At 49.2% G+C, this 26,324-nt stretch overlaps 2 protein-coding genes and 1 long non-coding RNA gene across 5 annotated transcripts in view; all 3 read right to left on the bottom strand.

Moving 5' to 3' along the window:
• Positions 1 to 26,324, bottom strand: part of LOC309540211 (elongation factor 2-like) — a 51,214-nt gene that overhangs the window by 495 nt on the left and 24,395 nt on the right. The window contains exons 1-4 of one of the 3 annotated variants that reach the window (XM_082236832.1): positions 16,577 to 16,872; positions 14,883 to 15,065; positions 14,645 to 14,777; positions 13,723 to 13,982 (exon numbers count right to left, since the gene is read on the bottom strand). In XM_082236832.1, the coding sequence (XP_082092958.1) occupies positions 13,789 to 13,982; positions 14,645 to 14,777; positions 14,883 to 15,065; positions 16,577 to 16,834 (768 nt within the window). In that variant the 5' untranslated portion in view covers positions 16,835 to 16,872 and the 3' untranslated portion in view covers positions 13,723 to 13,788. Of the gene's footprint in view, positions 1 to 13,722; positions 13,983 to 14,644; positions 14,778 to 14,882; positions 15,066 to 16,576; positions 16,876 to 26,324 lie in introns of those variants that run through there. The other 2 variants (XM_082236834.1, XM_082236833.1) reach the window with 2 other exon arrangements.
• LOC309541058 (elongation factor 2-like) lies at positions 26 to 6,487 on the bottom strand (the record flags this gene model as incomplete). The annotated part of the gene is made up of 6 exons (XM_082238468.1): positions 26 to 32; positions 311 to 423; positions 2,265 to 2,550; positions 3,560 to 3,636; positions 4,297 to 4,358; positions 6,475 to 6,487. 6 exons carry the CDS (start codon positions 6,485 to 6,487, stop codon positions 26 to 28), a joined length of 558 nt encoding a protein of 185 aa, XP_082094594.1.
• On the bottom strand, positions 19,526 to 22,818 carry LOC309540589. Its single transcript, XR_014223372.1, has 3 exons — positions 22,728 to 22,818; positions 20,385 to 20,452; positions 19,526 to 19,578 (listed from the first exon to the last, which is right to left on the bottom strand). It is a non-coding gene; the product is annotated as an uncharacterized lncRNA (long non-coding RNA).

Here is a 26,324-nt window from a genome sequence, read left to right as displayed (position 1 = left end):
TGAAGAGAGAGGGAGAGAGAAGAGTTTATACTCTAAGCAAACAAAACTGTAAGACAGAAATACGGGTGTTCCAAGTTTACCCACACATCCCACAACCAGCTCATTGTCTTAGCTAAAAGCAGCATCCTGGAGGCATCTACCTTAATAAATAATATTAGTAATGATTTATTAATTTATACCCCACCCATCTGGCTGAGTTTCCCCAGCCACTGTAGGCGGCTCTCAACAAAATATTAAAAGCACAAGAAAACATCAAACATTGAAAACTTCCCTAAACAGGGTTGCCTTCATAAGCCCCATCTGGCCATACCTTCTGGCCGTGGGAATGATTTGGCCACCTCCGCGGTGGATGGCGTCCGCGTGCAGGGTCACGTCGTGCACGTCAAAGCGGACGGCGCGCATGTTTTCCTCGCAAAGGGCACCCTGGAGAAAAGAGAGAGGTTGAGGGTGGGAGAGAAAATCATTTTCCAGTTTGCATTCAACCCAACTTTGCTGTCCTTCCTCTCTGAAGCAGGAAACATAGTTTTTTTTTTTTTTAAAAAAAAGCAATTAAGCACTCTGCCATAGCAGCCAAGAAGAGGAGTCGACGCCCAGGGGGACCAGAGGATGGGAAGAGCGTGATCTACTAAGGGGCGGAGAATCGGAGTCTAGATATGATGGAGAGCAGCAACAACTGAGAAAGGATAGGCATAATATTTTACAAGGATGGGAAGGAACATCATGGACAGAATAACTGTCACACACAGGAGGTTTAAGGTAACATGTCAATACGAATAGATGTCGTTAGTACTGCAGTTGTTGTAAGAGGGATTGTTATTTTAACTGGAGTGTAATTGAGATGGGCAAGATTTTGGAACGCAGAAATAAAGCAAATAATCAAACCATCGATTCTAGCACATGGGAGGCCACCTATTTAATTTGGCATCTGAATAATTGGAATTAGCAATTGTATATAATTTGGCATTGCTATAACGAGGCAATTACCGGGTTATTGAAATTGAAAACTAATGATGATTATTATATATAAAAAGAGAGAATTGGAGACTAGAAACAGGGGAGATGCAAATATCCGTTGATTCCCTTTCCATCCCTGCCCCGCAGTACAGTCGTCCCATGGAATCGGAAGGGATCCCAGAGGTCATCTTCTCCTCTTGCAATGCAGGAATCTTTCCCCCTATGTGAGACCAGAACTCATGACCCTGAGGTTGAAAGCCTCATCCTCTACCATCTCCCCACTGCCCATGGCAGCTCCTCCTGAGGAAGAGGTAGTGTGTGTGTGCTGGGCAGTACTGGTCAAAGGCCTGGAAACGATGCCTTATGAGGAACGGCTAAGGGAGCTGGGCATGTTTAGCCTGGAGAAGAGGAGGTTAAGGGGTGATATGATAGCCATGTTCAAATATATAAAAGGAGGTCACCTAGAGGAGGGAGAAAGGTTGTTTTCTGCTGCTCCAGAGAAGCGGACACGGAGCAATGGATCCAAACTACAAGAAAGAAGATTCCACCTAAACATTAGGAAGAACTTCCTGACAGTAAGAGCTGTTCGACAGTGGAATTTGCTGCCAAGGAGTGTGGTGGAGTCTCCTGCTTTGGAGGTCTTTAAGCAGAGGCTTGACAACCATATGTCAGGAGTGCTCTGATGGTGTTTCCTGCTTGGCAGGGGGTTGGACTCGATGGCCCTTGCGGTCTCTTCCAACTCTATGATTCTATTCTATGATTCTAACCCATGCCCTCAGAGGGGGAATGGACAGAGCACCTAGCAGGAGGAAGGGGAATTCGGAGACGACACCCCCACCCCCCTCGATCAAGGAGGAGAATCGCAGGCCAAGCAACCCCCAGCAAGGAAAAGTGAACACCTGAAAAGGACGCCCCATCGCAACTCAGGGGGAGGGCCAAGAGGAAATCACATACGAGGCTGATTCAACTTCCTAAAGCTGGAACACAGCCTTGAGGGGCTGATGTGACAAAGCACTCAAAAGCTACAGGGAACCAGGCAGAGGGCCTGTGGAACGCCCTCCCACCAGATGTCAAAGAGGAAAACAACTGCCAGACTTTTAGAAGACATCTGAAGGCAGCCCTGTTTAGGGAAGCTTTTAATGTTTGACAGACTATTGTATTTTACTATTTTGTTGGAAACCCAGCCAGATGAGCAGGGTGCAAGTAATAAATTATTATTCGGAAACTGCAGCAAGTCTCTGCTCCGTTCCAAGAAGGCAGGACGCAGACAGCCCACCGCCCTGCGATGAGGGGCGCCCACTCTTGCTTACCTTCTTCGTGGCCCACTGGAAGCCTGCCACAACGCTGTCCTTGATCTCGTTGAGGTACTGCACCCCCTTGGTGATGTCCGTCAGGATGTTGGGGCCAGTGCCGTCCGGGCCGAAGCACCAGATCTTGCGGGCCTCGGCCACGTCACACTCATACTTCTCGGCCAGGTAACGGGCCCGTGTTTTCAGCTCCTGGCGGGCGGAGATGTCGCCTTTGTCGATGTCCTCGGCCAGGCCGCCGGGGAAGGGGTGGGCTTTCATGTACAGGTGGTTGCATACACGACGTGGCCTGTGGGAGAAGAAGACTCGCTTTAGCTCAGGTCTGTGTTACGATATGGATGCAATGCGGCAGCGAGCTGCAGCTGGCTGGAAAGCAAAACATGATGGGAATGTTGGGATTGTACCGTGGGAACAAAGGGACAGTCTATTCACAGTGCGGAGCACTGGATTTAGCTCAGAGTGTAATTTGACCTGTACAGGAAGTACAGGAGGTGGAGTTTGTCTCTCTGCTGTTGGTGTTTGAAGAAAGCAGACGTGTTTCTCTGTAACGCTGCAAAGACAGAAATAAAGGCATGTAAATACATTTCTGTCTATCTCTTTCCCCTGCCTGGGGGCAGGGAAGAGTGGTGTGTTCTTCTCACGCTTGAGGAGGATCGCCGATCGTGACCTAGCCTGGATCCTGCCAGAGAATGCAGACAGGGAGGTCAACCGGGATTCAAGCCGGGTGCCTGGAGAGTGGCCAGTTTCTCCTGATAAGGCTTGATTTCCTAACAGTCTGTCCTCCTTGCCCAAACCTTGAGCACTGCATTCCTTATCAGCTATAGTTCCGCCTTATCCATTTCTGTGATTTTGATACCAGCTCTCATAGGAACGCCTTGGTTTTAAGTATGAGAGTTCGTCTGGAAGTCTGGAGCAGGGTGTTCTCTGTGCAAATCCTCCCTTCGTCCTCTTACCTGTATTACTTGCGGGGAGGGGGTTTCGGCAGCAGCCTCAGCGGTGCAGGAGCCATACCCTGCAAGAAAGAAGGAATCCCTGAATGTGTGAATGGTCTGTCACTGACCAAACAACCAGGGACGGGCTTCAAGAAGCCGTTGCAGGAAGTCAAGTCCCAGGTGAGCAGAGGGCTCTTGGGTTCGAATCCTGTTTCTGGCGAGGGGCGTACTGATGGGGGCAGGGGGGCGGGCTGCCCCAGGTGCTATCCTGAAGGGGGGTGACATTCTGACGCGCCCCCCAAACCCGCAAATCGCGAGTGGCAAAGCATAGAGTGGCACAGCAATGAAATCCCCCTGTCCCCTTACCTGTGAGGCGAGAGGCCGTTGTCTCGGCTCCAGGCCCTCCCGGGACGCGGCGGCTCCCAAGCTGAGCCTTCTCCTCGCTGCAATACAAAGGGAGACATCAGCCGGCGCCTGGCTCCCAGCCAGACCTTTGTTGGCAAGGTGATGTCTCTGCTTTTTAAGATGTTGTCTAGGTTTGCCATCGCCTTTCTCCCAAGAAGCAGGCATCTTTTAATTTCGTGACTGCTGTCACCATCTGCAGTGATCATGGAGCCCAAGAAAGTAAAATCTCTCACTGCCTCCATTTCTTCCCCTTCTATTTGCCAGGCGGTGATGGGCCCAGTGGCCATGATCTTCGTTTTTTTGAGGTTGAGCTTCAGACCATCTTTTGCACTCTCCTCTTTCACCCCCATTAAAAGGTTCTTTAATTCCTCCTCACTTTCTGCCATCAAGGTTGTGTCATCTGCATATCTGAGGTTGTTGATATTTCTTATTATCATCTATATATTTATATATCTATATATTTGTAATATTTCTTATTGTCATCTATATATTTAGACATATCTATGAGCCAATTTTGTGCCCCACCTCTCACCTGCGCCCCTGGTGGGGGCCCATCTCACCACCCCCTAGCTAGGGCCCTGCCTGGACCACAGAGAAACCCTCTCCATAAAACTATAGGGATCTCTAAATCAGGTTTCCTCCTCCACCCCCATGATCCCTGGGAAACACTTCCCCGGCCACACAAAGTCACAACATACCTCCGGATGTTCCTGGGTTTTCCTGCACCGCTGGGCTGCTGCTCCTTCCCCAAACCACGGCCCTGCAAAAGAAGAAGGACACTGTACTCTCTAGGGGGGCAGAACCAACACCCCTGGCAGGCTGCCCATGCCCACGTCGCCACAGGCTGCCAGCCTGCTCTTGCCTGGGCGCCTGACCCCTGGCTTGGAAGGAGGGGAGCAAGGGGCTGGGGCGAGACGGGACTGCAACCCCCCAACCCAGCCCTGTTTCACTCAGGTCAGCGCCACGACCTCCCTGCACATGTGGGGAATGGATTCCCCACGGAATTAACCTACCACAATTAATGAGTGTTAGAATGGCGCTGGTTCTATAAATTAAGGGGTTTACAGCTGTAAAGATTAAGATTGAAAAGAAGAAAGGAGGTTCTAAATTTGAGAAGATTGAGAGTAAGAATTTGTTGGGAAAAAAGTTTGAAATTAGAATGCAGTAAGGGGAGGTATGGGGGAGTCTGGGAAATAAGTTATATGGAAATAAGGATTTGAAATTATACATGTTTTTGGTCTGTTTTGTGTTTGTTTGTGTTGTTTTGTTTGTTAAAATTGTTTGAGCCAGACATCCTGGAGAGTGAAGTCAAATGGGCCTTAGAAAGCTCTGCTAATAACAAGGCCAGTGGAAGTGATGATATTCCAGCTGAACTATTTAAATTTTTAAACGATGATGCTGTTAAGGTGCTACACTCAATATGCCAGCAAGTTTGGAAAACTCAGCAGTGGCCAGAGGATTGGAGAAGATCAGTCTACATCCCAATCCCAAAGAAGGGCAGTGCCAAAGAATGCTCCAACTAGCGCACAATTGCACTCATTTCACACACTAGCAAGGTTATGCTTAAAATTCTACAAGACAGGCTTAAGCAGTATGTGGACCGAGAACGAAAACAAAAAAACATCCCAATGAAAAGGAAATGCAAGAAGGGGGAGAAATGGAGGCAGTGAGAGATTTTACTTTCTTGGGTTCCATGATCACTGCAGATGGTGACAGCAGTCACGAAATTAAAAGACGCCTGCTTCTTGGGAGAAAAGCAATGACAAACCTGGACAGCATCTTAAAAAGCAGAGACATCACCTTGCCAACAAAGGTCCGTATAGTTCAAGCTATGGTTTTCCCAGCAGTGATGAACGGAAGTGAGAGCTGGACCGTAAAGAAGGCTGATCGCCAAAGAATGGATGCTTTTGAATTATGGTGCTGGAAGGAGACTCTTGAGGGTCCCATGGAGTGCAAGAAGATCAAACCTCTCCATTCTGAAGGAAATTAGCCCTGAGTGCTCACTGGAAGGACAGATCCTGAAACTGAGGCTGCAAGACTTTGGCCACCTCAGGAGAAGAGAAGACTCCCTGGAAAAGACCCTGATGTTGGGAAAAATGGAGGGCACAAGGAGAAGGGGATGGAAGAGGACGAGATGGTTGGACACTGTTCTCGAAGCTACCAGCATGAGTCTGACCAAACTGCGGGAGGCAGTGGAAGACAGGAGTGCCTGGCGTGCTCTGGTCCAGGGGGGTCATGAAGAGGCGGACACGACTAAACAACAACAAGTTGCTTTGGGAGACGATAATCAGGCATAGCCCAGTTCTGTGAAGCTTGGAGGGGGGTGTGAGGCATCTGGGCTTTAGCAGCACAGTGGTGGCTCGGGTTAAGAACTTAATTCGTTCTGGAGGTCTGTTCTTAACCTGAAACTGTTCTTAACCTGAGGTACCACTTTTGCTAATGGGGCCTTCCGCTGCCGCCGCGCCGCCAGAGCACGATTTCTGTCCTCATCCTGAAGCAAAGTTCTTAACCTGAGGTACAATTTCTGTACAAGCCAAGCCCTGGCTCCATGGCTCACCTGAATCAAAAGAATCTTCTCGCTTCCAAGTCTGGAGAGAGCCTTTTCTTGCTGCGTTAAACAGCCACATTCTCGGAGAAATGACGGCTGTGTGCAGCTCAGCTTCAGCCCCCCCCTCGTGCCGCCTTCTAGAACCCACCGCTCTCAACCGCCTCTCACCTGCCCCCCTTTCAAACTGCTTTTAAAAGCCTCCTTCCATCTTCCATCTCCACCAGAATTCCACTCTCTCTCTCTCTTCCCCCTCCCTCCCTGCTTTGGAATTGTAATAGCATCACCTCACAATAATAATATTGCCACTCATCTCCTCTAGGCCTCTTACCTGGAGAATCCATCTTTCTCTACCAACTCTCACTGTCATCTGACAGGCATCCCCCTTGCAGGGCATTATCAGGCTTGCTTGCAAAGCAGCACTTTGTGACATAGGCTGGCAAACAGGGGCCAGGCTGCTGGGTTGTCTGGTAGCTGAATGAAGAAAAATAAAACTAGGGGCGTCAAAGTGTGCTGGGATGAGGCCCCCGTGGATCAGGCCAGAGGGGGCTGTTGGGGGTGTGGTTGTGCCTCCCTTTCTTCTACATCTTGCTCCCCCGCCCATTCCTTCTGGTGCTCGAAAGAATCAGAGCATGGCAGAGTTGGAAGGGGTGCCAAGGGGCATCTAGTCCAACCCCCGGCAGTGCAAGGATCCTGCCCACAGCCAGCCCCTGGCTGGACTCCACACTCCCACCACCTTCTTCCCAGCCAGATGCACAGACCCCTTGCCCTTCTGCATGGGGTGGGGAAAGGGGAGAGAGAGATGTTTTGCTCCCTGTCCCTCCGGACATGGATATGAGAGCCCTGCCAATATATCAAGGGCGTCACAGGGAGGAAGCTTGTCTTCTCCTGCTCCAGAGGCCCTCAGGACCTGAAGCCCTGGCTTCAAGCGACCAGGAAGGAGAGTCCGACTCCAGGAAGAACTTTCTGACAGCAAGAGCTGTTTGACAGTGAGAGGAAATCCCTCAGAAGGTGATAGACTCTCCTTCCTTGGAGGTTTTCAGCAGAGCTTGGGGCGGCCACCTGCCATGGGTTCTTGAGCTGAGATTATTGCAAATTGCAGGGTGTTGGACTAGAGCGTGTTACTTCCAGGTTTCGACGCTCATGCATACACCGACGCTCAAAATGATGTCACGCGCATGCGCAGAAAGGCAAAAAGTGACGCGTGTGTGTGTGCGGAGATGTGCCATCGCTAGTTACGTTCGCTTCTGGATGCGAATGGTAGCATATATTCAACACAAAAAACAGCAGCAATTTGTTTTTGACAAAGGACAGCTGGACATATAAAGGGCCCTGTCAGGGAACTGACATCGGAGCGAGAGGCGAAGGGGAGGCTCCCAGATGATGCTGGCGAAGGACCCAGCAGCAGGGGGAGAAACAGCTCAGTAGAGGGGGAAGCCAATCAGCGCAACACCAGGGATGAAGGGGGGCAGATGGGGAAATTGGAGAGAGGGCTCCAGGACTCTTCACTGGACATCAGTGAGGAGAGCCCAGGTCCTCCGCTACCCACGCCTTCCCTGCGCAGAAGACTCCCGCGCAGTGAGAGGAGGAGGAGAAGACTGGGTGTCAAACAACTTTTATGTTGGAAGAGGTTCAAGAAACGCCCACTGACGGATTCTGCCAGTGACTGAGGCAGCCACCATGAGAAGGGGCTGTGCAGTCAGAAAGGTTTAACAAGGCAAATTAACTGAGAAAGGCACCAGCTTACGCATGAGTAACTCATACCTATTACAGGCCCCATTACCTTCAGTACCTTCGGGCCTCAATCTGGCCCTGCGTCGGACGTTTGGCTTCCAAAGAACGTTTGCAAACCAGAACACTCATTCCGGGGTTGCAGTATTTGGGGACCGGAATGCAAGGCGTTTGAGATCCAAGGTATAACTGTATGTTCTTTTAAATATTTTTTTTTCTCCGTGAAAAAGACCCTGATGTTGGGAAATATGGAGGGCGCAAGGAGAAGGGGACGACAGAGGACGAGATGGTGGGACAGTGTTCTCAAAGCTACTAACATGAGTTTGACCAAATGGCGGGAGGCAGTGGAAGACAGGAGTGCCTGGCGTGCTCTGGTCCAGGGGGTCACAAAGAGTCGGACACGACTAAGCGACTCAACAACAACAACAACCATGTCTGGTCTTCAACATGAAGTTTCAGATTGAGTGTAGCAATTTCGAAGAGACGTTTTATTAACAAGCGAACACCCATTTATGTACAACATCCATCAATGAACTTCTCTAACAGAACAAGCTAACTGACAGCCAGGCAGTGGCGTAGCGTGGGTTGTCAGCACCCACGGCAAGGCAAGTAATTTGTGCCCCCTAACCCGTGGATTTGCGCCCCCTAACCCTAACCCCCAGATGTGCGGCCGGCCCCCCCTGCACCCCCCACGCTACGCCACTGCAGTCAGGCTCTTTAAAGTCTGTTCAGCTTAAAGATACAGTACTGTGGCTGTGCAACAGGAGAGGAGGAAAGGAATGGAAATGGGTTGTGATCTGAGTTCAAGGGAGAGTTGAGAAAAGCAAGGAGGGGTCAAGGGAGAAAATGGGGTGCGAAGGTTGTTTTTTGTTGTTGTTGCAAAAATGGAGAGAGCAAGTTGGCATGGGAATGGGGTTGAAGAACAGGTGCAGGCGATGGCTCCATAATTGTCAAGGCTGGGTTCAGATGCAGGCACAAGACACAAGAAGCAGAGCCTGTCAGTGCAACTGATTCTTGGTTCAAGAAAACAGCATACAGAGTCGGACATGACTAAACAAAGACAAGTCACCATGTTCCCTAAAGCGGTGGGGATCAGCTTGTCGAGACCTTACAACCAACCTCTGACTTCCCAAGCTACAACATGGGAGCGACGCCTGCATTTCTGCTTACAGTTTACACTTAATGTAGAGGGGGAGGAAAGGGGGGGGGGACTCACTGGCATCCCTTGGGTTTCAGACAGTACGTGAGTAAAGGTATTTTAATTTCACCATCTGCAGTGATCATGGAGCCCAAGAAAGTAAAATCTCTCACTTCCTCCATTTCTTCCCTTTCTATTTGCCAGGAGGTGATGGGACCAGTGGCCATGATCTTTGTTTTTTGGATGTTGAGCTTCAGTCCATAGTTTTTTGACCCGTGCTAGATAGCAAACACAGATCGCAAGGGACGGGTCGATTGTTCCTTTTTGCTTGGAGCAGTGTGTTCCCGGTGCCCATCAGCTGGTAAAATGCAGGGTTGGGACTGGCAATACACAACGCCCTTTGTGCAGCCAGCTGTTGGGAGCCCTCCATAAGGAATTTTGACAGGTGGAGACAACTCACGTGTACATGATGCCGTGCGATTGACCTGTGGGTTGCCCCACGCAGCCAGTCCGCCCACTCGGTGGGGCCAGGTAGTAAAGGTCCGGACCCCGAAGCCCAAAATATTCCCCACCTGAATATATCTAACATGAGCCTCCCCAAACACAAACTTCAGGCTGAGTCTACCTTAAGAGCCATTAGGCTGGCAGGTACTAGCAGGCCAGACGCGGGTGGCGCTGTGGGTTAAACCACAGAGCCTAGGACTTGCCGATCAGGCCGGCGGCTGAAATCCCCGCAATGGGGTGAGCTCCCGTTGCTCGGTCCCTGCTCCTGCCAACCTAGCAGTTCGGAAGCACGCCAGTGCAAGTAGATAAATAGGTACCACTCCAGCAGGAAGGGAAACGGCGTTTCCGTGCGCTGCTCTGGTTCGCCAGAAGCGGCTTACTCCTGCTGGCCACATGACCAGCTGTACGCTCCCTTGGCCGATAAAGCGAGATGAGCGCCGCCAGCCCAGAGTCGGTCACGACTAGACCTAATGGTCAGGGGTCCCTTTACCTTTACTTTTTACCAGCAGGCCAGACTGCGTGACCTCAATGCTTGTAGATATCAGGCTGTCTCAAAAGACAATGGAGTACACCTCCAGGGGTGAAATCAAACCACTGTTAGCAGCACCCAAGTAACAACCCCAGGGGGGCGTAAGCCTGGGCAGCGAATATGGGGGTCCTGCGCTGCCCAATGACAAGACTCGCTGATGGGGTCCAAAGTGTCGCCGGAAATCGCCCCCCCCCCACACTAACACATGTTCGCACAAGCACCACACTCACACGTACACGCATCTTCCCTCCTTAGCCCAGAGGTGTCCCTCTAGAGGGCCACCTCTTAAAGAAGCCTTCCGTAAATAAGGAAGCGCTAGCTTGACAGTTTCACGCCACGGCACTCCGCATAGGCCTATCTTTATTACGAGTAGACCGGACGACCAGGATTTGCTGTCAACCGGCGGCCGCCTTAGCCAATCAGCGTTATCGAACAGCGCCCCTTGCGGCAGCCACGCTGGTACTGCAGGCTACTGCCGCACTTTCCCCTTACCTTTGACAGTTCTCAATACAAAGTTTCCGAGTTCAATTGACCGTGACTGATCTAATCAAAATGTAGCAAGCCGCTTCCTGAAGGGAAAGTGCTTTGAACTTCAAGGACATTATTCTCTATAAATTCGCTAAAAATCAGCCGTACTTTGGATTTTCACCGGACCACTTTTGTTCAGCAGGATATTACAAGGACTATCAAAGGGGGGTGGTCTGATACGGAGCGGCCATAATCCCTTGACCGAGCAGTCACGTACCCTGTGCTCCCTCCAAGCGGACGTGACAACCTTGATAGCCACAGGTGATGGGCTCAGACAGAAGGCTATCAGGGACACAATGAGCTGCATATCTCAGTGTATTCTGCACAGACTCTCACAAAGAACTTCGACTGGATTCCCCCCCCGGGGGCAGGAAACTTCGCCCTTCTTCTTTGTTCTTAAGCGTGACTCATGTGGGGAGGGGGAAGGAGATTCCGGCCAGGTGTCAGGACACTCAGATTACCTGTGTAACCCCTCCCCAGCTCCTCCTATTTTTAATATAATCATGATGTAAATGTGATGTAATTCTGGGGGTGTAGCTTGGGGGATTAGTAACAAATAAAAGTTGGGGTCTCCTTTTGTTCGGGGCTTCCATTTTGCTTCACCTTGTGGGCGGTGGGAGTCCTGTCGCGACAGTCTTTCTAAATAAAGACCGAGCCTACTGGCTGCTGTTTTGCTCTGACTTGCTCTGGTCGGTGTCTTCATTTGCCCAAGAGGACCCTCGATTTTCCGTTAACAGAAGGAAAGCAGAGCAAGACACCTGGATGTAGGTGTTGCCAGTGTACAAGCACCACCCAACCATTTTAGGGAATCCATTTAGGATTTGGGCACTTTACTCCTTAACCCTTTCTTTTCCCCCAAGGTATCTTCGCACGGCATGGGAGGTTTAGGATCCTTTTTCCTTTTCCTTCCCAGGTTAATAAGCCCCATCTGGCCATACCATGATTAGTGATTAAGACAAATGACAATTTGATAGAAGAAATTTAAAGAATATTTAACTAAATATTGTGATATAAGGGAATTCTTGGAAGTAACAAATAGGCTTAGGGGCAGAATAAGAATAGGTGGTAGTAAATATTAAGGATTTGAATATTAATAAAAGAGATGAGGATAGTAAATGAAAGGAGTGAATATTATTAGAAATATGAATTTGGAGAACTACTATACAGGGGTTATAATGAAATTCAGTTAGAGGGGATTTGAGGAAGTCAGGTATCAATGTAACGAGAATTAGAGATTTGAAGAATTCTGTTTTGTGTTTTTCTTTTCTTGGTGTGTGTTTTGTAATATTTTCTTTTTTTCTGTGATATGTGGAAATGAATAAAAAATGGCAATTTGTTTCCCATTTTTCCCAATCACACATTCAGTTGCACATTTGTTTTTTCGGGGTGGGGCGTTTGCTTGTTTGTTAAAAGTTCTAATGAAAATTTCTCCCAATATCCAGATTTTCATATGCAATTTTGCTCATACACACATTATGCAAGCAATTTCCTGTAATATACAGTAATGCAGTTTTCTGCCGTTCATTTCAATGTCCACTTTTAGCCTAATTTAGACGTTTCGGCATACACTGGGCTGGATTTGCTAAATTCAGAGAAGTGTGACTTTTTGTTTTGGTTTGCCTATTGTTTCAGGAAACATGAAACAAGTCCCTTTATTTACTCAGTGAAGTGTATATACATCTTAATTATCGTAAACGTATCATTCACTCAATCACTACTGGTCTTTATTCATGGAGCCTGCTGTTTGCAAGGGAAGAGGGGGTGGTTACAAGTTAATGAGCACTCATCCTGATGTGATTGCTGGGACTTTGCGAAAACCATCCTGTGTGTTTTTGACCAGCTACTCACAAAAATTAAACCCAGAGGCCTTCAGCCGCTAATGCTCTACAGCAGTGTTTTTCAACCTTTTTTGGGCAAAGGCACACTTGTTTCATGAAAAAAATCACGAGGCACACCACCACTGTGCGCGGAGAGATGTCAGAGCCCCGCTGCTCTCTATGGGGAATCGGATGAGAGCGGACCGCCTGTCCGCTCTCATCCGATCCCATCCGATCTGATCCCCACCCAGGACGGATGGAAAATAGGGTGGACACAGTCCGGCGCCCGCCTAGTGGGCGAAAATTTGACATTTTTTTTAAAAAAAATCTTTCGAATTTTTCAATTTTTCCCACGGCACACCAGGCAACATCTCGCGGCACACTAGTGTGCCGCGGAACAGTGGTTGAAAAACACTGCTCTACAGGCTTCAATTCTATTGTCTTTTGAAAAGACCAACCCTGGGTCGTATGACAGCAACCTACGCCAAAATCAGGGAGCTGTGACAAGTCAAGGACCGCTGATCTTTTTGAGGCCTGTGGGCATTATCTGCCGAACCAGATAAACTGATGTGGGCACCACAAACTGGTCTATGGGCTACAGCTGAATGCTTGCCGCACGCCTCATTACAACAGCCCTGTAGGCGCCAGCGAAGGACTGTGTGCACACATACAACCCCAGTTTTCTAAATAAAACTGCTTTCGTACAGCACAGATGGAGCTCCCCCCTTGCTTCAAGTGTGTGGGCTCAGGTCTCAACAGCTGTTAAAGACATCCAACACGACAGGCAGCCTCGTCTTATTAAATTTATTATTCCAGTGGTACTAATACATTGATTTGAACAAGGACACCCATTTAGCAGAGAGGCTGCTTTTGCCCAACTAGAAAAGCCTCCCCCCCTTTTCTCTCCCAATCCTAAAAGAAAATTCCTCCAGACTGCCCCCCTCCTCCCCATCGAATCCAGTATTTGAGTATGGAATGAAATTTCACGCACCCTTTTCTTTTCGGAAGTTTGCCTGTCCTCCCCAATCTGCAAACCAAGGGAGGAAAAAAAACCCCTTCACTTGGCTCTGAGCGTCAAATAAATATGGAGACGGGCAACGTTTCAGTTGCATCAAATGGAAATGTATTTTTGGAAGTTATAATGGCACTGGGTGAGCGGCCCCGCTGGTTCGTGTGCAGACGGCCTGGAACCTCTAAGGCTGAATGCAGACACGGCTCTTTTTAAAATCTGCCCCGAGACGGAAGATCAAGCAAGGAAGTGGCCCAATGCCTTTTGCAAGACACCTGCAGCACTGATGCTATTATGCAAGTTAAATTTGGAGTCCCACAACATACATTTTTAAATTTATTCTTTTACATCTGGTGTTGCATTTTTAATTCAGCTTGGTTGATTGGTTTTTACAATTTGTCCAGGAAGTTATCTAGTGCGGGAATGCCCTCCTTCAGCCCTTTGCGCTTGCGGGTCTCAGCGACCACCTGGCAGGGGCGGCTGGTGTTGTCGAACGGGTCTCCGGGCAGGATCTGCCAGTGGTCGAACACACACTGGGGGAAAGCCTGGCCACCCGTGTTGGATCTCAAGTCAGCAGTGAAGCCTGTGAAGAGAGAGGGAGAGAGAGAGAAGAGTTTATACTATAAGCAAACAAAACTGTAAGACAGAAATACAGGGGTTCAAGTTTACCCACACACCCCACAACCAGCTCATTCTCTTAGCTAAAAGCAGCATCCTGGAGGCATCTACCTTAATAAATAATATTAGTAATGATTTATTAATTTATACCCCACCCATCTGGCTGAGTTTCCCCAGCCACTGTAGGCGGCTCTCAACAAAATATTAAAAGCACAAGAAAACATCAAACATTGAAAACTTCCATAAACAGGGTTGCCTTCAGATGTCTTCTAAAAGTTTATTTCCTTGACATCTGATAGGAAGACGTTCCACGGGGAGGGCGCCACTACCGAGAAGGCCCCCTCAGAGCTGGGCCTCAGTGTCCAAGCTGAACGGTGGGGGTAGAGATGTTCCTTCAGGTATAACGGGCCATTTAGGGCTTTAAAGGTCATTCCCAAACTTTGAATTGTGCTCAGAAATGTACTTAAGAGGAACAGAAGTCTGCTAACAGGGCAAGACCTGCTCAACTTTGTAGCAGCCATCTCAGATTAGCCTAGGAGACAACCTCTGATCGATCCTTCACACCTCCAGCTGCTGACAAAGGTTACCTGGAAGATGCAAGTGCAAGTGATAAAAGCTGACGCTTACCAAAGGACTCGTTGACAGGGAGATAGGCCTTGACCACAAACATGGGGGTGCCGGCCACCTGGGACTCCTCAAAGACGTGCCCCCGCTTCCTGTTCAGCACGCCATAGATGCCACCCACAACCTGTTCTGGGCACTGGAAGGGGAAGAAAGTGGGTATACGTTACAGCACTGCACAGAGTCAGGGCAGTGGGCTGCCGCCGCCGCCTCTTAAGAACACAGCCTGCCTCCCGTTACCCACCTGGATCTCCACAAGGTAGATGGGCTCCATGAGGCGGGGCTGAGCCGTCAACACGCAGGCATAGAGGCACCTTCTGGCCGTGGGAATGATTTGGCCACCTCCGCGGTGGATAGCGTCTGCGTGCAGGGTCACGTTGTGCACGTCAAAGCGGACGGCGCGCATGTTTTCCTCGCAAAGGGCACCCTGGAGAAAAGAGAGAGGTTGAGGGTGGGAGAGAAAATCATTTTCTAGTTTGCATTCAACCCAACTTTTCTGTCCTCCCTCTCTGAAGCAGGCAATGTAGTTTTTTTTTAAAAAAGCAATTAAGCACTCTGCCATAGCAGCCAAGAAGCAAAGGTAGGGCCGATGCTTCCTTCAGCTCACGGTCAGCCTTCTTCCTGCAAACTGTCAGAGCCAGGAGGAGGAGGAGGAGTCGCCCAGGGGGACCAGAGGATGGGAAGAGCGTGATCTACTAAGGGGCAGAGAATCGGAGTCTAGATATGATGGAGAGCAGCAACAACTGAGAAAGGATAGGCATAATATTTTACAAGGATGGGAAGGAACATCATGGACAGAATAACTGTCACACACAGGAGGTTTAAGGTAACATGTCAATACGAATAGATGTCGTTAGTACTGCAGTTGTTGTAAGAGGGATTGTTATTTTAACTGGAGTGTAATTGAGATGGGTAAGATTTTGGAACGCAGAAATAAAGCAAATAATCAAACCATCAATTCTAGCACATGGGAGGCCACCTAAGTTATTTAATTTGGCACCTGAATAATTGGAATTAGCAATTGTATATAATTTGGCATTGCTATAATGAGGCCATTACTGTGTTATTGTAATTGAAAACTAATGATGATTATTATATATAAAAAGAGAGAATTGGAGACTAGAAACAGGGGAGATGCAAATGATGATTATTATATATAAAAAGAGAGAATTGGAGACTAGAAACAGGGGAGATGCAAATATCCGTTGATTCCCTTTCCATCCCTGCCCTACAGTACAGTCGTCCCATGGAATCGGAAGGGATCCCAGAGGTCATCTTGTCCTCTTGCAATGCAGGAATCTTTCCCCCCATGTGGGACCAGAACTTATGACCCTGAGATTGAAAGCCTCATCCTCTACCATCTCCCCACTGCCCATGGCAGCTCCTCCTGAGGAAGAGGTAGTGTGTGGGGGGACGGACAGAGCACCTAGCAGGAGGAAGGGGAATTCGGAGACGACACCCCCACCCCCCTCGATCAAGGAGGAGAAACGCAGGCCAAGCAACCCCCAGCAAGGAAAAGTGAGCACCTGAAAAGGACGCCCCATCGCAACTCAGGGGGAGGGGGCAAGAGGAAATCACATACGAGGCTGATTCAACTTCCTAAAGCTGGAACACAGCCTTGAGGGGCTGATGTGACAAAGCGCTCAAAAGTTACAGGGAACCAGGCAGAGGGCCTGTGGAACGCCCTCCCACCAGATGTCAAAGAGGAAAACAACTGCCAGACTTTTAGAAGACATCTGAAGGCAGCCCTGTTTAGGGAAGCTTTTAATGTTTGACGGACTATTGTATTTTACTATTTTGTTGGAAACCCAGCCAGATGAGCAGGGTGCAAGTAATAAATTATTATTTGGAAACTGCAGCAAGTCTCGGCTCCGTTCCAAGAAGGCAGGACGCAGACAGCCCACCGCCCTGCGATGAGGGGCGCCCACTCTTGCTTACCTCCTTCGTGGCCCACTGGAAGCCTGCCACAATGCTGTCCTTGATCTCGTTGAGGTACTGCACCCCCTTGGTGATGTCCGTCAGGATGTTGGGGCCAGTGCCGTTCGGGCCGAAGCACCAGATCTTGCGGGCCTCGGCCACATCCCACTCATACTTCTCGGCCAGGTAATGGGCCCGTGTCTTCAGCTCCTGGCGGGCGGAGACGTCGCCTTTGTCGATGTCCTCGGCCAGGCCGCCGGGGAAGGGGCGGGCTTTCATGTACAGGCGGTTGCATACACGACGTGGCCTGTGGGAGAAGAAGACTCGCTTTAGCCCAGGTCTGTGTTACGATATGGATGCAATGCGGCAGCGAGCTGCAGCTGGCTGGAAAGCAAAACATGATGGGAATGTTGGGATTGTACCGTGGGAACAAAGGGACAGTCTATTCACAGTGCTGAGCACCGGATTTAGCTCAGAGTGTAATTTGACCTGTACAGGAAGTACAGGAGGTGGAGTTTGTCTCTCTGCTGTTGGTGTTTGAAGAGAGCAGACGTGTTTCTCTGTAATGCTGCAAAGACAGAAATAAAGGCATGTAAATACATTTCTGTCTATCTCTTTCCCCTGCCTGGGGGCAGGGAAGAGTGGTGTGTTCTTCTCACGCTTGAGGAGGATCGCCGATCGTGACCTAGCCTGGATCCTGCCAGAGAATGCAGACAGGGAGGTCAACCGGGATTCAAGCCGGGTGCCTGGAGAGTGGCCAGTTTCTCCTGATAAGGCTTGATTTCCTAACAGTCTGTCCTCCTTGCCCAAACCTTGAGCACTGCATTCCTTATCAGCTATAGTTCCGCCTTATCCATTTCTGTGATTTTGATACCGGCTCTCATAGGAACGCCTTGGTTTTAAGTATGAGAGTTCGTCTGGAAGTCTGGAGCAGGGTGTTCTCTGTGCAAATCCTCCCTTCGTCCTCTTACCTGTATTACTTGCGGGGAGGGGGTTTCGGCAGCAGCCTCAGCGGTGCAGGAGCCATACCCTGCAAGAAAGAAGGAATCCCTGAATGTGTGAATGGTCTGTCACTGACCAAACAACCAGGGACGGGCTTCAAGAAGCCGTTGCAGGAAGTCGAGTCCCAGGTGAGCAGAGGGCTCTTGGGTTCGAATCCTGTTTCTGGCGAGGGGCGTACTGATGGGGGGCAGGGGGGCGGGCTGCCCCAGGTGCTATCCTGAAGGGGGGTGACATTCTGACGCGCCCCCCAAACCCGCAAATCGCGAGCGGCAAAGCATAGAGCGGCACAGCAATGAAATCCCCCTGTCCCCTTACCTGTGAGGCGAGAGGCCGTTGTCTCGGCTCCAGGCCCTCCCGGGACGCGGCGGCTCCCAAGCTGAGCCTTCTCCTCGCTGCAATACAAAGGGAGACATCAGCCGGCGCCTGGCTCCCAGCCATGCAAGCCCCAGTCTGGGACAGGAGGGTGGGGACCTGGGAAGGGGGCATATTCTCCTACCTGATCTTATTAACTGCCCCACCCTGAACTCCTCCGTGCGGGCATCTGGGCTCCATCCCGACCGGTCTGCCACAGAGGCAGCAGCCATAGTCTCCCCCGCCTCCGGAATCACTCGGGTGGCGTTCTTAATGGGGGGAAACCTTGGCTGCTGCTTCTGCGCCAGGAACGGCCGGGAAGGAGCCATTCCCGCACGGGGAACGGAGGGAGGGTGAGGCAGGCGAGAATCGGGAACAGCTGGGAACCGCCAATATGCTCTGTCGATCTTCACCCCGGGAGCAGGCACTGAAGCCTCGTTCTTGCCAGCCTCTCGCCTAAGAAAGAAACAAGCTCTGTTATTCTGATTCCTTGGAGGAGTTCCAGATAAATATATATATGATAATATGTCTTGTTGTTGTTGTTGTTTAGTCGTTTAGTCGTGTCCGACTCTTCGTGACCCCATGGACCAGAGCACGCCAGGCACTCCTGTCTTCCCCTGCCTCCCGCAGTTTGGTCAGACTCATGTTTGTAGCTTCGAGAACACTGTCCCACCATCTCGTCCTCTGCCGTCCCCTTCTCCTTGTGCCCTCCATCTTTCCCAACATCAGGGTCTTTTCCAGGGAGTCTTCTCTTCTCATGAGGTGGCCAAAGTCTTGGAGCCTCAGCTTCGGGATCTGTCCTTCCAGTGAGCACTCAGGGCTGATTTCCTTCAGAATGGAGAGGTTTGATCTTCTTGCAGTCCATGGGACTCTCAAGAGTCTCCTCCAGCACCATAATTCAAAAGCATCGATTCTTTGGCGATCAGCCTTCTTTATGGTCCAGCTCTCACTTCCATACATCACTACTGGGAAAACCATAGCTTTAACTATACGGACCTTTGTCCGCAAGGTGATGTCTCTGCTTTTTAAGATGCTGTCTAGGTTTGTCATTGCTTTTCTCCCAAGAAGCAGGCGTCTTTTAATTTCGTGACTGCTGTCACCATCTGCAGTGATAATGGAGCCCAAGAAAGTAAAATCTCTCACTGCCTCCATTTCTTCCCCTTCTATTTGCCAGGAGGTGATGGGCCCAGTGGCCATGATCTTCGTTTTTTTGATGTTGAGCTTCAGACCATCTTTTGCACTCTCCTCTTTCACCCCCATTAAAAGGTTCTTTAATTCCTCCTCACTTTCTGCCATCAAGGTTGTGTCCTCTGCATATCTGAGGTTGTTGATATTTCTTATTATCATCTATATATTTATATATCTATATATTTGTAATATTTCTTATGATCATCTATACATTTAGACATATTTATGAGCCAATTTTGTGCCCCACCCCTCACCTGCGCCCCTGGCGGGGGCCCATCTCACCACCCCCTAGGTAGGGCCCTGCCTGGACCACAGAGAAACCCTCTCCATCAAACTATAGGGATCTCTAAATCAGGTTTCCTCCTCCACCCCCCAGATCACTGGGAAACACTTCCCCAGCCACACAAAGTCACAACATACCTCCGGATGTTCCTGGGTTTTCCTGCACCGCTGGGCTGCTGCTCCTTCCCCAAACCACGGCCCTGCAAAAGAAGAAGGACACTGTACTCTCTAGGGGGGCAGAACTAGCACCCCTGGCAGGCTGCCCATGCCCACGTCGCCACAGGCTGCCAGCCTGCTCTTGCCTGGGCGCCTGACCCCTGGCTTGGAAGGAGGGGAGCAAGGGGCTGGGGCGAGACGGGACTGCAACCCCCCAACCCAGCCCTGTTTCACTCAGGTCAGCGCCATGACCTCCCTGCACATGCGGGGAATGGATTCCCCACGGAATTAACCTACCACAATTAATGAGTGTTAGAATGGCGCTGGTTCTATAAATTAAGGGGTTTACAGCTGTAAAGAATAAGATTGAAAAGAAGAAAGGAGGTTATAAATTTGAGAAGATTGAGAGTAAGAATTTGTTGGGGGAAAAGTTTGAAATTAGAATGCAGTAAGGGGAGGTATGGGGGAGTCTGGGAAATAAGTTATATGGAAATAAGGATTTGAAATTATACATGTTTTTGGTCTGTTTTGTGTTTGTTTGTTAAAAAAAAATTTGTGAAATTTGAATAAAATTTTTAAAAAAAGGAATTGCTGAAACAATTAACAGAAGTGGAATACAAAAAGGGAGGTGTGAGGAGGTCGTTGAAATAAGTGGATGAAAATAAGATATTGAAATTGTTTGATGTGTTTTAAACGGTTTTTGTTTTGTTTTTTTAGTTTAGTGTTAGTGTTATGTAGTGTCTTTGTATTGTATTGTGTTGTCTTTCTTTCTTTCTTTTTGTGTTTAAATTGTTGGAAAAGTAATAAATATTATTATTATTTTTTTTTTTAAAAAAAGGAATTAACCTACCACAATCTCGAGAGGTGGTGCCCCTCCAGCCTCCCTCAGGTTCGGGCGCCTCAGGAGCCTTTTATTTCCTAGGAGACAGAAAGGTAAATAAAAAACAGAGGAAGAGGTTACAGGTGGGAAGACTTATAACACCTTATGGAAATGACACCAAAGAAGGATGTTCTTCTCATTATAGGGGATTGGAATGCTAAATTAGGGAGTCAAGAAATAAAAGGAACAAGTGGCAAGTTTGGCCTTGGAGTTCAAAATGAAGCAGGGCAAAGGCTAATAGAGTTCTGCCAAGAGAGCAAGCTGGTCATCACAAACACGCTTTTCCAACAACACAAGAGACGACTCTACACATGAACATCACCAGATGGGCAGCATCGAAATCAGATTGATTAAATTCTCTGCAGCCAAAGATGGAGAAGCTCTATACAGTCAGCAAAAACAAGACCTGGAGCTGACTGTGGCTCAGAACATCGGCTTCTTATAGCAAAATTCAAGCTTAAACTGAAGAAAGTAGGAAAAACCACTGGACAGGTAAGATACAATCTAAGTCAAATCCCTTATGAATACACAGTGGAAGGGAGGAACAGGTTTAAGGATTTAGATTTGGTGGACAGAGTGCCTGAAGAGCTGTGGATGGAGGCTCGCAACATTATACAGGAGGCAGCAACAAAAACCATCCCAATGAAAAGGAAATGCAAGAAAGCAACGTGGCTGTCCAACGAAGCCTTACAAATAGCGGGGGAGAGAAGGCAAGCAAAATGCGAGGGAGATAGTGAAAGATACAGGAAATTGAATGCAGATTTCCAAAAAATAGCAAGGAGAGACAAGAAGGCCTTTTTAAACGAGCAATGCAAAGAAATAGAGGAAAACAATAGAATGGAAAAAGCCAGAGATCTGTTCAAGAAAATTGGAGATATGAAAGGAACATTTCGCTCAAAGATTACCATAATAAAAGACAAAAGTGGAAAGGACCTAACAGAAGCAGAAGGCATCAAGAAGAGGTGGCAAGTATACACAGAGGAATTATACCAGAAAGATATGGATGTCTCATACACCCCAGGTAGTGTGGTTGCTGACCTTGAGCCAGACATCCTGGAGAGTGAAGTCAAATGGGCCTTAGAAAGCTCTGCTAATAACAAGGCCAGTGGAAGTGATGATATTCCAGCAGAACTATTTAAATTTTTAAACGATGATGCTGTTAAGGTGCTACGCTCAATACGACAACAAATTTGGAAAACTCAGCAGTGGCCAGAGGATTGGAGAAGATCAGTCTACATCTCAATCCCAAAGAAGGGCAGTGCCAAAGAATGCTCCAACTAGCGCACAATTGCACTCATTTCACACGCTAGCAGGGTTATGCTTAAAATTCTACAAGGCAGGCTTAAGCAGTATGTGGACTGAGAACGAAAACAAAAACCATCCCAATGAAAAGGAAATGCAAGAAGGGGAAGAAATGGAGGCAGTGAGAGATTTTACTTTCTTGGGCTCCATGATCACTGCAGATGGTGACAGCAGTCACGAAATTAAACGACGCCTGCTTGTTGGGAGAAAAGCAATGACAAACCTGGACAGCATCTTAAAAAGCAGAGACATCACCTTGCCAACAAAGGTCCGTATAGTTAAAGCTATGGTTTCCCCAGTAGTGACGTATGGAAGTAAGAGCTGGACCATAAAGAAGGCTGATCGCCAAAGAATGGATGCTTTTGAATTCTGGTGCTGGAGGAGACTCTTGAGAGTCCCGTGGACTGCAAGAAGATCCAACCTCTCCATTCTGAAGGAAATTAGCCCTGAGTGCTCACTGGAAGGACTGATCCTGAAGCTGACACTCCAAGACTTTGGCCACCTCATGAGAAGAGAAGACTCCCTGGAAAAGACCTTGATGTTGGGAAAGATGGAGGGCACAAGGAGAAGGGGACGGAAGAGGACGAGATGGTGGGACAGTGTTCTTGAAGCTACCAGCATGAGTCTGACCAAACTGCGGGAGGCAGTGGAAGACAGGAGTGCCTGGCGTGCTCTGGTCCAGGGGGGTCACGAAGAGGCGGACACGACTAAAGAACAACAAGTTGCTTTGGGAGACGATAATCAGGCATAGCCCAGTTCTGTGAAGCTTGGAGGGGGGGGGTGAGGCATCTGGGCTTTAGCAGCACAGTGGTGGCTCGGGTTAAGAACTTAATTCGTTCTGGAGCTCCGTTCTTAACCTGAAACTGTTCTTAACCTGAGGTACTACTTTTGCTAATGGGGCCTCCCACTGCCGCCGCGCCACCAGAGCACGACTTCTGTCTCATCCTGAAGCAAAGTTCTTAACCTGAGGTACAATTTCTGTACAAGCCAAGCCCTGGCTCCATGGCTCACCTGAATCAAAAGAATCGTCTTGCTTCCAAGTCTGGAGAGACCCCTTTCTTGCTGCGTTAAACGGCCACATTCTTGGAGAAATGACGGCTGTGTGCAGCTCAGCTTCAGCCCCCCCCTCGTGCCGCCTTCTAGAACCCACCGCTCTCAACCGACTCTCACCTGCAGATGTCCCGTCGCTAGTTACGTTCGCTTCTGGATGCGAATGGGGCTCCGGAACGGATCCCGTTCGCATGGTGAGATACCACTGTACTGTAGCATATATTCAACACAAAAAACAGTGGCAATTTGTTTTTGACAAAGGACAGCTGGACATATAAAGGGCCCCATTACCTTCAGTAGCTTCGGGCCTCATCAATCCTAAATCTGGCCCTGCGTCAGACGTTTGGCTTCCAAAGAACGTTTGAAAACCAGAACACTCATTCCGGGGTTGCAGTATTTGGGGACCGGAATGCAAGGCATTTGAGATCCAAGGTATAACTGTATGTTCTTTTAAATATTTATTTTTCTCCGTGAAAAAGACCCTGATGTTGGGAAAGATGGAGGGCGCAAGGAGAAGGGGATGACAGAGGACGAGATGGTGGGACAGTGTTCTTGAAGTGTTCATAAGTTTGACCAAACTGCGGGAGGCAGTGGAAGACAGTAGTGCCTGGCGTGCTCTGGTCCAGGGGGTCACGAAGAGTCGGACACGACTAAGCGACTCAACAACAACAACCATGTCTGGTCTTCAATATGAAGTTTCAGATTGAGTGTAGCAATTTCGAAGAGACGTTTTATTAACAAGCGAACACCCATTTATGTACAACATCCATCAATGAACTTCACCTTCTCTAACAGAACAAGCTAACTGACAGCCAGGCTCTTTAGAGTCTATTCAGCTTAAAGATACAGTACTGTGGCTGTGCAACAGGAGAGGGGGGAAGGAATGGAAATGGGTTGTGATCTGGGTTCAAGGGAGAGTTGAGAAAAGCAAGGAGGGGTCAAGGGAGAAAATGGGGTGCAAAGGTTGTATTTTTTGTTGTTGCAAAAATGGAGAGAGCAAGTTGGCATGGGAATGGGGTTGAAGAACAGGTGCGGACGATGGCTCCATAATTGTCAAGGCTGGGTTCAGATGCAGGTTGAGACACAAGAAGCAGAGCCTGTCAGTGCAACTGATTCTTTGTTCAAGAAAACAGCATAGAGTCGGACATGACTAAACAAAAACAAGTCACCATGTTCCCTAAAGCGGTGGGGATCAGCTTGTCCAGACCTTACAACCAGCCTCTGACTTCCCAAGCTACAACATGGGACCGACGTCCGCATTTCTGCTTACAGTTTACACTTAATGTAGAGGGGGAGGAAACCCGGGGGGGGGAATTCACTGGCATCACTTGGGTTTCAGACAGAACGTGGGTAAAGGTATTTTAATTTCACCATCTGCAGTGATCATGGAGCCCAAGAAAGTAAAATCTCTCACTTCCTCCATTTCTTCCCCTTCTATTTGCCAGGAGGTGATGGGACCAGTGGCCATGATCTTCGTTTTTTGGATGTTGAGCTTCAGACCATATTTTGTACTCTCCCCTTTCACCCTCATTTAGAGGTTCTTTAATGGTGACTTTATGGGACAATAAACTCCATCACCCGTGCCGACAAAGATCTGTATAGTTCAAGCTATGGTTTTCCCAGTAGTGATGTATGGAAGTGAGAGCTGGACCATCAAGAAGGCTGATCGCCAAAGAATGGATGCTTTTGAATTATGGTGCTGGAGGAGACTCTTGAGAGTCCCGTGGACTGCAAGAAGATCCAACCTCTCCATCCTGAAGGAAATCAGCCCTGAGTGCTCACTGGAAGGACAGATCCTGAAGCTGAGGCTCCAAGACTTTGGCCACCTCATGAGAAGAGAAGACTCCCTGGAAAAGACCCTGATGTTGGGGAAAATGGAGGGCACAAGGAGAAGGGGATGGAAGAGGACGAGATGGTTGGACACTGTTCTCGAAGCTACCAGCATGAGTCTGACCAAACTGCGGGAGGCAGTAGAAGACAGGAGTGCCTGGCGTGCTCTGGTCCAGGGGGGTCACGAAGAGGCGGACACGACTAAACAACAACAAGTTGCTTTGGGAGACGATAATCAGGCATAGCCCAGTTCTGTGAAGCTTGGAGGGGGTGTGTGTGAGGCATCTGGGCTTTAGCAGCACAGTGGTGGCTCGGGTTAAGAACTTAATTCGTTCTGGAGGTCTGTTCTTAACCTGAAACTGTTCTTAACCTGAGGTACCACTTTTGCTAATGGGGCCTTCCGCTGCCGCCGCGCTGCCAAAGCACGATTTCTGTCCTCATCCTGAAGCAAAGTTCTTAACCTGAGGTACAATTTCTGTACAAGCCAAGCCCTGGCTCCATGGCTCACCTGAATCAAAAGAATCTTCTCGCTTCCAAGTCTGGAGAGAGCCTTTTCTTGCTGCGTTAAACGGCCACATTCTTGCAGAAATGACGGCTGTGCGCAGCTCAGCTTCAGCCCCCCCCCTCGTGCCGCCTTCTAGAACCCACCGCTCTCAGCCGACTCTCACCTGCCCCCCTTTCAAACTCCCTTTCCAAGCCTCCTTCCATCTTCCATCTCCACCAGAATTCCTCTCACTCTCTCTCTCTTCCCCCTCCCTCCCTGCTTTGGAATTGTAATAGCACCTCCGCACAATAATAATATTGCCACTCATCTCCTCTAGGCCTCCTACCTGGAGAACCCATCTTTCTCTACCAACTCTCACTGTCATCTCACAGGCATCCCCCTTGCAGGGCATTATCAGGCTTGCTTGCATAGCAGCACTTTGTGACATCAGCTGGCAAACAGGGGCCAGGCTGCTGGGTTGTCTGGTAGCTGAATGAAGAAAAATAAAACCAGGGGGGGGGGGTCAAAGTGTGCTGGGATGAGGCCCCCGTGGGTCAGGCCAGAGGGGGCTGTTGGGGGTGTGGTTGTGCCTCCCCTTCTTCTGAATCTTGCTCCCCCACCCGTTCCTTCTGGTGCTCGAAAGAATCAGAGCATGGCAGAGTTGGAAGGGGTGCCAAGGGGCATCTAGTCCAACCCCCGGCAGTGCAAGGATCCTGCCCACAACCAGCCCTGTTACGGAAAAGGAGCAATGCGGCAGCGAGCTGCAGCTGGCTGGAAAGCAAAACATGATGGGAATGTTTGGGACTGTACCATGGGAACAAAGGGACAGTCTATTCACTGTGCTGAGCACCGGATTTAGCTCGGAGTGTAATTTGACCTGTACAGGAAGTACAGGAGGTGGAGTTTGTCTCTCTGCTGTTGGAGTTTGAAGAGAGCAGACACGTTTCTCTGTAATGCTGCAAAGACAGAAATAAAGGCATGTAAATACATTCCTGTCTATCTCTTTCCCCTCCCTGGGGGGAGCAGGGAAGAGTGGTGTGTTCTTCTCACGCTTGAGGAGGATCGCCGATCATGACCTGGCCTGTATCCTGCCGGGAAACGCAGACAGGGAGGTCAACCGGGATTCAAGCCGGGTGCCTGGAGAGTGGCCAGTTTCTCCTGATAAGGCTTGAATTTCCTGACAGGCTCCACACTCCCACCACCTTCTTCCCAGCCGGATGCACAGACCCCTTGCCCTTCTGCAT

Source organism: Podarcis vaucheri (genome assembly GCF_965113315.1).
Source record: "Podarcis vaucheri genome assembly, chromosome: 9".
In the NCBI taxonomy this organism is placed as follows: Eukaryota; Metazoa; Chordata; class Lepidosauria; order Squamata; family Lacertidae; genus Podarcis; species Podarcis vaucheri.
This window is presented reverse-complemented; position numbering and strand designations above follow the sequence as displayed.